The 13302-nt window shown below is 39.4% G+C and overlaps 1 protein-coding gene across 1 annotated transcript; it reads left to right on the plus strand.

Annotated features, from left to right (window-relative positions):
- Window positions 1-476: 476 nt before the first annotated feature.
- On the plus strand, window positions 477-12488 carry ADAD1 (adenosine deaminase domain containing 1). The gene is made up of 11 exons (XM_074867257.1): window positions 477-663; window positions 2066-2242; window positions 2646-2813; window positions 3331-3396; window positions 3948-4070; window positions 5041-5164; window positions 5358-5528; window positions 7186-7412; window positions 8818-9055; window positions 9578-9710; window positions 10764-12488. The coding sequence occupies exons 1-11, from the start codon at window positions 477-479 to the stop codon at window positions 10875-10877; spliced, it is 1728 nt and encodes a 575-aa protein (XP_074723358.1). The 3' UTR covers window positions 10878-12488.
- Window positions 12489-13302: the final 814 nt, after the last annotated feature.

The following is a 13302-nucleotide window of genomic DNA, read 5'->3' on the forward strand; positions in this document are numbered from 1 at the left end:
TAGGCGTTCTCCGGCGGGTGTAAACGCTCTGCAGCTGGACGACCAGGGCGGGCGAGCCCGCCCAAGCGGTGTGGGTTTCCTCACAGCACAGGAGGAGGAGAGGAGAGCAGGTACCAAAGCTTTCCACCCCAGCGCCAGCTTGTCCTGGAAACTTGAGAGGGAGCAGCTTTGCTGCTTTAGTTTTCACCTTGCACCCTCGAGCGCCGGCTGGGGGGTTGTGTCTCGTCCTTCGGGCTGGTTGCAGGAGGAGGTGCAGAGCCGTGTTAGGCGTCGGGGAAGGCGGTTAGCTGAACCTCGTGGTGTGAGGGGGTTGGAAGGACGCTGGGTCTCGGGTCTTCTGCCCCAGCCTCTAGGCAAGCAGAGTTCGAGCTATTTGTAGGGCTCTTGTGAAACATCTTAATTAAGAAAACTGGAGTTTGCAGCATGCCTTTAACATCTCATAACTTCACTGTTAAATTTGCTTAGGTTGGTGAAGAATGGCTAGCAGCGACAGCTGGTTTCAGAGTGTTGGAATACCCCTTTTTGACCCCGTACAAAAGAAGGCTTTGCCACCTCAGGCTCTTAAGCAGTCACCTTTAAAGAAGCTTTCTCAGTCTGTGACAGGAAGGCCAAAGCTTCCACCTTCTGACAGGTGTAGTGTACCAAAGGTGGCACCAAATCCAGGTATAGTTTTCAGTTTATACACTGGGATTAGCTATTAAAATACACTGTTAATGCTAGTGAAAGTAATTTTGTCATTTTCTCTTTTTTTTGAAAGGTTACAACCTCTGCTGCGTTTTCTTACTGCTGTATTTTCTTAAATGATTTCTTAGCATCTGCTTGAACTTCCTCTTTTTCCTGTGTCCTTTTGTACTGGAAGATTGTTAGAGTAAGAGATTTGTTGTAGGGTGGGCTATATAGTCTGCAGCATTTCATAATTACGAATTCCCAGTTACACAGTAAGTGTGCTGTAGAGATTGCCAAAATACAGGCCATGTACTGCGGCATGAATTTTTGTAGAGATCGTTGAGAAAAGCTTTAACTGGTTCCAGATGTCCCAGGATGTATTTTGAATTCTATCTCTTTGAATAGTTGTATTGAGGTAAAGACATCTATTTATGAGACTTGAAGGTAGCAGTTTATTTTAGTTCTTGGCAGGGACATACTGTGCCTGAGTATATGGCAACTCTGAAGATGATGATTCCATCCATCCTAGAGTTGATACAGGGAAAAAGGTTTCATTTTTTCTCTTAAATCTAAAAGAACACACCGATTCTTCAGATGTAGATGCTGCAGGAAGTGTTAATTGATTATTCTGTAGGAGACCTCCAAGTCAAAGAGAACTGCCCAGAGACAGTGTGCTCCTTGGAAGAGTTTGTCTTTCAAATGAAACTTAGAAGTGTGGGTTTGCCTTGGGACTACTCAGAATTTACAGAACTCTCTTATGACTTGACTCTCCTGCTTCACGTTGCCCTCTGAAGAGCAGAAGGGCTCTGTGCTAGGACAGATGAACTGCCCGCCCACCTGCTGTCCTGGTTCCAAGTGTGGTTCTTCGTGAGCACACACGTGTGGGGTCAGAGTAGCTGTGCAGTGCAGCTGTCCCGGTGTTTTGTCCTGGCCGCCTTAGCCAGAGGTGTAGTCTCTCTTCAGCAGCTCTTTGTGGGTGTTTTTCTTTGAATGAGTTACCTGCTTTCTGAATAATGCGTGTGGTTGCTAAAACTTTTATAGTGCTTTGACAGGGAGTTCCACCACTTCATAGTTTTGTGTGCAAAACCACATGCTCCATTGTTTTGAAGCTGCCATCAGCAACTTTTATTTGATCACTGGTTTGCAAGGGAGGGGAGGGGGAATCTATGTTGTATTTACATGTCTGTGTTCAGAGGTATATGGATTCAGTACTCCAAGCTTTGATGCTTTTCAAAGAGGAGATAACACACCGTTTCAGAATTGCTAGTATTCTTAATGTAGGATTCAGTACAAAGCAATACTGCTCCAGAGTAAATGTTTTAGCTTTTTGTTCTTCTGAGAAGCATCAAAAAAGCAGATTTAAACTGTCGGAGAGTGTATTTTCTTAATGTTGTTTCAGAACCTTTTCTTTTGGAAGCAGCCCATGCACCCCCATCATCAGCACGTCCTCCAAAGAAAGACCTAGAGGAGTTTATTGCAAGATATAAACAGGGACTAATAAACCCAGTGTCTGCCTTGCATCAGTTTGCACAAATACACCATTTACAACTTGAATTCAAAGAAACTAGTGTGCCAGGTAAACACTTCTTTTCCTAAATAAAAGACTGAATTTCTGCCGTTGGTATTGGTGGCACTAATACAGATGAATTTTTTTTTCCTGGTGGTTGCACTACCCTTCACATATGTTGCTTTTTGGCTGCCCTTTTGTTGTTTACACAGCTGTGTCTCATAATTAATTACTACAGAGTTTGATCAGATTAATTGTATAAAATTCTGGCTGCTACCAGAACTTGGTGAAAAGTGCATAAAGTGAAAGCCGCCAAAATTCTTGTGGAGGTGAAAGGTTTGAGTTGTATTTTGCTAAAATTGCCTTTTTGTCTTGTACTCATCCCTGGAATGAGAATAAACACATAAAGTTGTGGATAAAAGTACCTTAAGATAATGTCACTAATTGTGTCTGCTTTTTTTCTCCTTTAAAGGCAATATCATAAGGCCTTATTTTGCCTTTTGTGCCATGGTAGATGGTGTTTGCTACAATACTGGACTGGGAAGAACCAAGAAGGAATCTAAATTAAATGCAGCTAAACTGGCTCTTGATGAACTACTTAACTTTCAGTATACAGGGGCAAAGGCTTCTGAGAAGTCAGGTAAATATTCTAGCAACACCTAGTTAGAATTTTAAAGGCTTGGCTTAAAGGTTTCCTATGCAAAATCTCTGTGTAATTTCATTAAATGCTTCTGTATCAGGGTCTCTGTCAGTTTTCTGGAATCCTTTGGGCAGAGTTACTTGTATTGTTCTGCAACTGGTTTTTGTGTATTAGAAGTTGCATCAGTTTGTAGCACAGAGCAGAGAATACTGAAGGAATTAGTTTATTTGTTGCTGTTGCACTTGATTTGCTACTCACTGGGTAACAGCAATATGAAATTGATCCTAAGTGGTTTCAAATGTTTATGATTAAAAGGCTTTAATACTGAGTTATTACTTTCAAAAGTAGTTATCTTCTTTTAAGGGTTGCTGCCTAAATAGTTCTACGCTTACAAGGACTTCAAAATTAGAAAAGAAAATTCTTAGAGAATTAGAAACTTCAACTTGCTGGAAGTAGCGTGAAATCCATGTTTTGAAATTTGGAATGCCCATCCCAATTTGAAATGTTACGTTCTTAGATCCTCCCTGTACTGCTGAGCACCAAACTCCAATGAACTCTGCTTGTGTTTCAAGGATCTGTTCGGGTAAGGAATAGTCTTGTTTTTTCTCTATCAATTCAAATTACCTAGCAAATGCTTGATTTTCTTTTTTGTTTTAAATTCTTCTTTCAATACATGTAGTGATCTCTACAAAGTTACTGTTACTTTAAGCATCTTCTCTTTGAAGAATGCTGTAAGAATTAGTGTCACTAATGTAGGAAATTGACTATCGGTTCTATAAACAGACAGAACTTCAGTAAATTGCTTGAATTTAAGTGGTGAAATGGTGACAGAAATAGAAACAGTATTTCTGTCCTTACTTGGCATCCTGTGCGCAGTAGGTGATCCAACTTGATCTATATCCCTGATCTATTATGAATAAAAAAAGCATAAGGTGTTTAGGTATTCTTGTCCTTTAGGTATTCCTGTCCATCCTGATAATCTTCAGAATCCCAAAAGTGTGTGTTGATAGTAGTGCTTTTACCATGTGTTTAGATTTATAATTTGGCAAGTGGTTGATCACGTCTGTTTCCCCCCCCCCCCCCCCCCCCCCCCCCCCCCCCCCGCAAATTTGTGTCTTGCTGGCTCTTATTTAGGAGGACAGCTTATGTATCAAAAACTTCCACAAACACTTGAAGAAATATTTAACAGCCTGACTACCAAACATCCTGAGTACCAAAGTTGTGGCAGTTCACTGGCTGCGTTCATCATTGGAAAAGGCAAGTCTGTTTTGACCGTGGGTATTGGGGAGTGGGAAACCTAGGCTGTTTGTGTTCCCAGAGAGCCTTGATCAACGCGTTTCTGATCTGGTAAATCAATGCGAAGGGTAGCTCTCCTCCTTTGATGTACTCTGTTCTGATGGCTCTGTCGTATGCATAGTTGTGCTACAGTCATGCAAGTGTTCAAGACCTACATAAGCACTTCCTTGTGCTGTTTCAAAGAGACGTAAGGCTGTGTAGGCCAGGGCAGGGGGATGTGCCTGAAGGAGGCTGTGACACCGTGGGAAGCCCACGCTGGAGCAGGCTCCTGGCAGGACGTGTGGCCCCGTGGAGAGAGGAGCCCACACTGGAGCAGGTTTGCTGGTGGGACTTGTGACCCTGTGGGGGACCCACATTGGAGCCGTCTGTTCCTGAAGGATGGCACCCCGTGGGAGGGACACACACTGGAGCAGTTAGTGGAGAACTGCAGCCTGTGGGAAGGACCCAGGCTGGAGTGATTCATGAAGGACTATATGTTGTGGGAGGGACCTCGTGTGGGAGCGGGGAAGGAGCAGCAGAGACTAAGGGTTAGGAACTGATGTTTCACATACCCTGTGCCCCTCAGGCAGGGAGGAGAGGAGGTACAGGAGTCAGGAGTGAAGTTGAGCCTGGGAGGAAGGTGGGGTAAGGGGAATATGTCTTTAGTTCTGGTTTTGTTTCTCACTATACTACTCTAATTAGCAATAAATTAATCTTCCCCAACTCGAGTCTGTTTTGCATGTGATGGTAAATAACAGGCAGTCTCCCTGTCCTTAACTTGACCTACAAGCTTTTCCATTTTTTTATGGAATCATTTAGGTTGGAAAAAACCTTTAAGATTGAGTCCAACCTGCTGGGGGACAGGGCTGTGAGAGAGCATCTTGGTGGGCATCTGGCAGCCAGACAAGGTTAACCCACCACAGTCACGTAAAAATAAATGTTTTCCTTTTAGGTGGACAGCATGAAGTTGTAGCTCTAGGAACAGGAGAATGTAACTACAGTCAGTGCTTTCAACCTTGTGGAAGAGTGTTGCATGACAGCCATGCCATTGTTATTGCCAGACGTTCTTTACTTAGGTGAGAATGTGTGTACAAATAGTTAACCAGTTCTCAGTTTTACTTTTGCAAATGTAAATATAAGCGCACTTGCATTTTATAGTTAGGACCTTCTGGATTATTTTCAAAACATGTGAATTAAATGTGAATGTCGATGTATTTGTAAACCAAGTAGTGTTTTTCACTTTTACCATTACTTAACACTTTATTTTAGATATTTTTATAGACATCTTTTGCTGTTCTATAATGAAAATCCCATGAGGACAGAGAAGTCCATATTTTGCACAGCACCAGCCTCGAAGCTGCTTACCCTAAAGCAAAATACAACTATCTTTCTCTACATGAATCAGCTTCCAAAAGGAACTGCTCAGTTAAAATCACAGATGTAAGTACCTCAGAGATGTTGTAGTGGAAGATCAGTTTGTTAGCAGTGACAAACACGTTTTGAGTGTGGAAAATACACATTTTTACACATTTCTAACATGGAGGCAGGCTATTGTCATATTTTGGAAACAATGTTCAGGGTGGTAGTGATAACTGTGTGAGATAACAGCTCAACATGGCGATACAAAAAACTTCTACGTGGGTTATAGCTTCAGGATGATGCTTCATTTATTACAGATACCCGCTTACCTGTTAACCCCCCTCCCAAGATACTGTTAAAATACTAATAAATCATTAAATTTAACCACTGAGCAAGTGGATGTGGTGACTTAATGTCATTATTTGCACCACTGGACTAGAGTATAAAAAGCCTTGAATTAAAATAACAGGCTCCTGCTCTGCTTTATAGAAAAAAGGTAATGAGAGGAACTTGATGGGACAAATACACTCCTGTGCTTATTACACTTCCAACTTCTGTTAAATTTCTGAAAGTTGTGGGGTTTTTTTAATAGTTTTGACATTTAACTAGCAGCAATCACTGGTTTACCAAGTTAATATGAACAGTGTTATTTTGTGTGCCTTACAGTGGTGCAGTGGAATAATGTCCCTGAAAGTCGTACAGTCATAACTTTATCATATGTAGAAGACAGGTAGCTGCTTTTGTACTGTGTGTGGGTGTTTGGAAGGCAGACTTGTGAGCTGGAAGTCACAGCCAGTTCATTGCGAGTTGTGCTGACCGGAGGAGCCCATCCTGTTGGAACTGCAAGAAGGTTTTAGATTACTTTCAGTGTTGTAGCCTGCTCTTACGAGGAAATGCATTGATGGGACTGGATGCAGTTTGTAAGCTACTCTGTAATAGTTGACGGATCACAGATTCAGCACTTTTTCTCTTGCTTTTTGTCCATTCTGGTGTGTGGTCTCTTGAGACAAACACTGGGAAATATTTTCTTCTAATAGAGCAGATTTGCTAATGTGTGGGGTTGTTTAAAGATAGTTTTTAAAAAGGAGCTACTTGCAAGTAATCCATTAAATAGCGAAATGTGCCCACAGGCAGTAGCATGTTTCTTACACCAAAATTAAATGGTTGCTTTATAATAATGTAGTAAAGCAAAAGCACCTTTAACCATAACATTGTAAGTTACAATAAAATTGGGGAGAGTTAGCTCAGAACTTCAGGCTTTGACTTCTCACCTTCTTTACTTAAGGGGGAAAAATGTTTTGCTTCAGGCAATCACTGTTGTGTCTCCCTAATGTGCTGCATCTGCTTGTTTTAAATATTTTGAGGAATTGCAGTGTAAATTGTGTTTTAAAGGAGATTAACAACCTTACAACTGTTTTTTCACAAGATGAACAGCCTCACATGTAACTTCTGTCACCATGTTAAGTAGACACAAAGTGATAGCTTGTTTGCAGCATATGATCTTTTTTTAATATTTGCACAACTGATGGCTAAGATTGGGTTGAATTACTATTTCTTATTTAAATACTGATTTCAGTATTCCAGTCACTTGAGCAGCTGAAGGAGGTGTTTCTAAAATTAACAACATAATGTAAGGCCCAGATCCTCTTGATAATTGTTTTCTGAGAAACAGATAGCACTTTACAATAGTCTCTGATTAGAGTACTTTCTCACTGAAATTCACTTTCTTGTCTTTCAGACATCTCAATCCACAATCTATATCTGCTTACGGAACTAGTGAAGAATTGAGTCTTCATGTTGCTGTAGAAGGCAAGATGTACCTAACTGTTTGTTGTCCACCTAAAACTGTTAGAGCCAGCAGTATGTCAGCTAGTGACAAATTAACAAAATGGGAAGTGGTTGGTATTCAGGGAGCATTGCTGAGTCACTTCATTGAACCAGTGTACATCAACAATATTCTTGTAGGTAAGCTTAATGCAAATCTCATTGGGTTTTTTGTATGTTTTCAAGTTCCAGTTCGATTACATTTTATAAAACATAAACTGACCCAAGATGGTTCTTTAAAGAATTATAGTATTTTTCTGAAAAGGTGCTAAGCGTGTATTTTTTTTTCACTCATCTTTGAAATGCTCTAATGTAGAACTCAGGCTTGCTCTTTTGTCATTGTGGGTTTGTTTTGTCTTGCCAGGTTGTTATTCCTTTACTGTGTATTAGAGTAACAGAAGAAGTGCAGCATTGTTTTATAACAAATTAAATTTTAGATATTGAGAAAATAGCAAGTGTGACAAATGCTGTTAACTGTTCAGTCAAATATGGTGACTTTAAGGTGACAGTGTTAGCCACTTAACTGTAGAAATGAACAGTGGTGGAAGAGCTGCCAGTATTTAACTGAAAAGCGCTCAATTTCACCCTGGGGTATCTTAAGAGCTCTATTGGAAAGTCTTTGTTCAGTTTTCTGTTGTGACCATGGTCTGTGCCCCCTCACCTCCCCCCTTTGTATTGGTTAATGCAAATAGATGTTTTGTTGAGGAATAAGGTTTACCAAGGTGATAGTGAATTCTCAGGATCTTGTGGCAGTCAGGAAGACCATATTATTATCAGATCTCATTTCAGTAGCTTTTATTTATGTGGTGGAATTAAATTAAGGAGTATTATCCTGAAGGTTTGCAGGTGTTCCTTGCTCTCAGTATTTGTATTATGAGACTCTAGTACACAGATGTCTGAGTTCCCCAGACATTGAAGATTTAGCAGCTTTTCCTTTTCTAACACAGAACAAGGTTTTTGAAGTGCTCCGAACGATCTTGCAAGAGTTGGTGAATGACTGCCTGTTCCTTCTGAGGAAGTTTGGGCGCTTTTACTTAAAAGTGATAGTAAAATTTCTAATATGCTCACTTAAGTGGTATTCAGAGTAAACATAATAATCTATAATATATTGCACTTCAATTTAATAGAAATTCTATGCCCATTCCTTGAGATACTATGGACCAAAGCGTATTTGTTTACTAGGCAGACAGAAATACTGTTGGATATGGATTAATGTGGGCAACTCCCTAGCTTATTTTGTAATCTAGAACATCAAAGTTTGTGTTGCAGCTTCTATTTTAATGGTGTCTTCTGCAAGGAGTGTAACTAGTTGATGAAGAATGTGATGTTCCAAAAAGGATGCATCCAATGAAAGTAATGATGCCTCTGGAGAAGAAACTGTGAAATCATTCCTGTTCTGTCAACTGAATATTGGAACTGATTTTTCCAAATGTTAATTATGTGTAGAAAAATGAATATAATGTAGACCAATGGAAACATCTGCATTCTTAGCTTTTTTTTTTAATTTGATGTACTTATATGTAACTGATCTTGTTTTGTTTAACAGGAAACGGAAATTGCAAGGATACAAGAGGACTAGAAATAGCTATAAAACAACGTGTTGATGATGCACTTACATCAAAGCTTCCCATGCCTTATGTGGTCAACAGATCCCATACTTACTTGGTGAATGCTGCACGCCCAATTCAAATGGACTATACACAGAGGTCTCTTAGTCTGAACTGGTCGTTGTCAGATACATCACTGGAGGTTGTGGATGGGTTAAATGGAAAAACCACTGAAAGGTTAGAATTTTTCCTTGTTATGTTGGAAATAAGGGCTAGCCTTATTGTTTTGTGCAGGTTCATTGGCATATTAATTTTTTAAGCTATGCATGGAGGCTACAGTATTACCCAAATGAGAGGGGTTTTCTCCTGTGTTAGGTGAATGCATCCCATGGTTAGATGTAGTTTTAGAGATCTTGTAACTTCACAGTGAAATACCAAGATATGAAATCAAATAGTTCTTTGAACTGAGATGTCTTTATTTCATTGTCTGTTGTAGTAAATGTATTAGTTTTCACGGTACGTAAAACCAGTTGGCATCCTAGTTCAAATGAATTCCAGTTTGAAAATCGTTTTTGGTTGGCTTGTTTAAATTCTCACAGCTGCTGATTTGCATTAGCTTTGCTCATTGAAAGTGGAAGTAGAATCGTGTGATTGTATTCGCAAAGCATTAGAGGGGAAAAAAAAATCCTGTAATGATCAAAACAACGTACTGTAATGTATTTGTTACTGACTTTTGTTATTTTTTCATTTTGACTATAGCTCACCATTCAAAAGTGGCACTTACATGGCAAGTCGCCTTTGCAAGGCGGCCATGTTTAGTCGTTTCAAATTGCTTGCTAAGGAAGCAGAACGGAATGATTTGCTTCAGGTTACAACGTACCATGAAGCTAAGGTAAGCTGGTATGGGAAGGGAGGGGACGTTTCAGTAAGGAGATTCTTAACAGCTACTCTCAAAGCTGGTTTGGTAGCCAGGGGTGACTTTCTGCTTTGCTGAAGACTTTGCCTGAACAGCTGTATCTCCTTCATTGGCTATATTCAAGTAAAATTAATCTGCTGAATTAATTGTGAAACATTCTCTGTGAAGATCTGCTGTGTTTTGTCTCGGCATGTGGAGGTTGCTGGCCATTTTCCTCACATAAGATAGTTTCATATTAAAAAGGTTGGGGGTTTTTTGTTCATTAGTTCATTTTCAATCTTTTTATATTTGTTTCATACGTAGGTAGATACTTTTCTACCACAGTGTAGTCTTATGGGAGGATTCTTTGGTCACAGAGGAGTAGGAAAGTAGGAATCGTTCATGGAAAGACAGCATTAGGTCCCAGACTTTCTTTTCCATATAAAAATACAGATAAATTACTTAAAGGAGCTACTGTGATTCTTGATTGCTGTAAACACAGTTCACTCACTTCTGTCCATACTTGGAAATAGGTAGTCTCGTCTTACTTCTCGGTACTCTTCCAGGTTTTTCCTCTCCTTTGTTCAAGAGATATATTTTATTTCCAAAATTGTTACGTGTAACTTAAGTTTTTGTAAAGTACATATCTTTTTTTTTTTTCCTCCTGTCAGAACATGCAAGAGATCATTTTTTAAATGACTCAAAAACTACTTCAAAATAGAATGGCTTGCTAATTGACTGTTCATGTGTTTATATTTGCATTGAGTGATAGTAAGTTTATTTTCTGTGTAAAGATATTGTTGAAACTGAAAAGATGCTGAAAAAGAATAATGTTTAACAAAACAATTCTCTCATCCCAATAAATGCCCAAACATATAAAAAGAATATGTTTTCAGAGTCTGTAACACTTTCACTGTCAGCAACTGAGGAAACTAAGGTTTGTAGATAGTGTTTTCCACAAGATTTCTGTTTGTGCATATTATATGCTGGTGGTAAAGAACACAGGTCTCTGCAACCATCATTACTGAGATCTTTGTTTCTTTTTTTTAGATTCAATCTGAATTGTACCAAGAAGCTAAAAGTTTGCTGCAAAGCTACTTAGAGCAACATAGTTATGGATCCTGGATTGTAAAGTCTCCACATATTGAACAGTTCAGTGACTGACTGTGAGGTGGATTGTATGTTAAGTCAGTTTGGATGATTTCTTTCAGTAAAATGTAATTCTGATTAGTTAAATGTTTAACTGTAGGGTTCATATTTGCAGCTTGAAAATCATTCCAGATGATTTTCTTGTCAATTTAAATGCAGTTATTAAACTATCTGTAAAATCAATCTCTTCCAAAAGTTGATGTTTTCTCTCACAGCTTTGCAAATCTGTTTTGTTTTGCCCCCCACTGTCACCTCATTTCTGCTCCCTCACCCTGACTCCCACCTCACACATACTGCAATTATGTGTTTTTTTTCTGGTAGTTTCAGGACTGCTGTGTACTGATTTCTTCATTTTCCCCACCTTTTTCATAACTGTCTTTAAGAAAGAAAAAACCTCAGTAGAAGTTTGATTTCTTAAAAAAAAAAATATATACCAATGTGAGAATCACTTTCAGAAACAAAAATTGGCATAGGCTTCCTTTCATGGTCATTTTAAGACTTTTGTTTAGCATGGATTTGCCAAGTGACTTGTATATTATTTGTGGTGGAAGGGTTGAAAAGTGTGCTTTCAAATGTGAAACTTTGAATTACCAAACTGTTACTCAGCTGTTCAGTGACAATCACCATTTTTGGTAGTGGATTTAAAACATTTTAAAGGTGTCAAAGCTGTAAATGACAAAATAGTGCCATGTAGTACAGAAGTCACCAGAAGCAAGGTTCCTTCAACTTCTGTGGGCTGCCCCAAAATCCATCAGATGTTAGTACTTGTAGATTAGTTGAAGTCCTCCACCCACAGACTGCTTTGTCACTGTAATGATGAGTCCTCACAAACTTGTCTGCATACATAATAATCTGAAAAGTGTGGCCTGTCAAGAGGGAGCGTGCTTCCTTCTAAATTATGGTAAGAATATGGTAACATCATGACAACGTTTAAAAGGGTGTTGTTAAGTACCATACTTCAGTTTTGGGTGGTGATGTGAAATATTATGGTATTTAAACTAAATAGTACACTTCCATTATGTTACTTGATTTTTGTATATTCTACAAGTGTGGGAAGCTGTTAAGTGTTTTCATACATCAGTAACAGTGTAGTGCTATAGTCATGTTTCAGCTTCTTATTGTAGGAGGATTCTAAAGCAAAAACTGCCTTCCAAGATTTATTTTTTTTCCTTAATCTGTTTTTTTAATTATATGTGGAGTCTTTACTGGAGACAATCGTTATGTTGATTTTGAAGTTGTTGAAACTCAATGACTTTGTTGTAACTCTGTCCTTGACCGTTTTTTGCTATTGTGCTATTTTGTTTTATGTTAGTATCTTTTAACTGGGGGCGTGGTATTGTTTTGTTGTTTTTTTTGTGGCACATACTCCATATAATATTTGTTCCGTGAAATGTTTCCTTTCTAAGAAAGTTTGAGAATGTTCTACCCAGGAATATGATGGCCATAGTGTTGCCTTTTTTCAAGAGTATTAAAACTTACTTCCTTGATAGTGTGTTAGTGTTTTATACACTTCTGGACCATTTGTGTGTATGGACTTAGACTTTTGCTGAGACATTATCACCAAGGTGTTTTCTATAGTTAAGCTAGAAGCCTTAAATACGTGCAATAAACTGAGCTTTTTCTGTGTACTTCAGCCATTTTATTAATTGAACAGCAAACCCAAATGTCTGTGAAACTTAGGTTTGTTCTTAGGAGGAGGGAGGTTCTGTTGTGAAAACGATGTGTTGTGCTGGGCATGATAGCTGTATCTGTGAGAAAGAAGTTGATGGCAACAGTATGGATCCAGTTCTTGTATCTGGATTGTTCTTTGATAAAGTATCAGCAGATGCAGGATGCACTGAGCTAGTAAATGCAAGTGTGTAGGTGTTCTATCCAGGCTTTTCCTCAGCTACTTCAGTAATTCTAAAATGTATGGTTCCACAAGCTGGAGAGAGGCAAGAGTGCTGCGGTTCCAGTAACGAGGCTGAAGGTGTATTACTGACAGGTCCATGCGCACAGAGTGCATGCACATCATACGTACCTGGCTGGCTGTACAGACCACAGACAGGCCTGTGAGCACAAACTACACCACCAGCCTCCGACTGAGAGCGTAGCGTCTCCCCTCCCTGCTTGAGACAAACTGAGGTCCATGGGTGAGAATATATGTATATACACACACATATATATGCGCATGCATGTATGGGGGGGGTTGTATCCTCTCGGTATGTATACAGGCACGTGCAGACACACCTGCTGTACCTGTACACGTGCATGTCATGAGTGACAGATGTGTCAAATCTGACATACATGGAACGTGCATGTAACTTGCCACACGTTGAATCTGACATACATGTCAAATCTGACGTGTCACCTAGGTCATGTGTTACATGTCACATAACATACCTGTTGTGTCCCACGTGTCATGTGCATTCCCTGTCACATAGATGTCATATGTCGCAGA

This window comes from Strix uralensis, chromosome 4 (genome assembly GCF_047716275.1).
Source record: "Strix uralensis isolate ZFMK-TIS-50842 chromosome 4, bStrUra1, whole genome shotgun sequence".
NCBI lineage: Eukaryota > Metazoa > Chordata > Aves > Strigiformes > Strigidae > Strix > Strix uralensis.

What these genes read in the sequence shown, in the direction of transcription:
- ADAD1 (XM_074867257.1), top strand. Translation starts at nt 477, where the DNA reads ATGGCTAGCAGCGACAGCTGGTTTCAGAGTGTTGGAATACCCCTTTTT. An exon ending in AAAGGCTTCTGAGAAGTCAG is followed by an intron (nt 2,814 to 3,330) that starts GTAAATATTCTA and finishes TTACGTTCTTAG; the next exon opens with ATCCTCCCTGTACTGCTGAG. An exon ending in AATGGAAAAACCACTGAAAG is followed by an intron (nt 9,056 to 9,577) that starts GTTAGAATTTTT and finishes TTTTGACTATAG; the next exon opens with CTCACCATTCAAAAGTGGCA.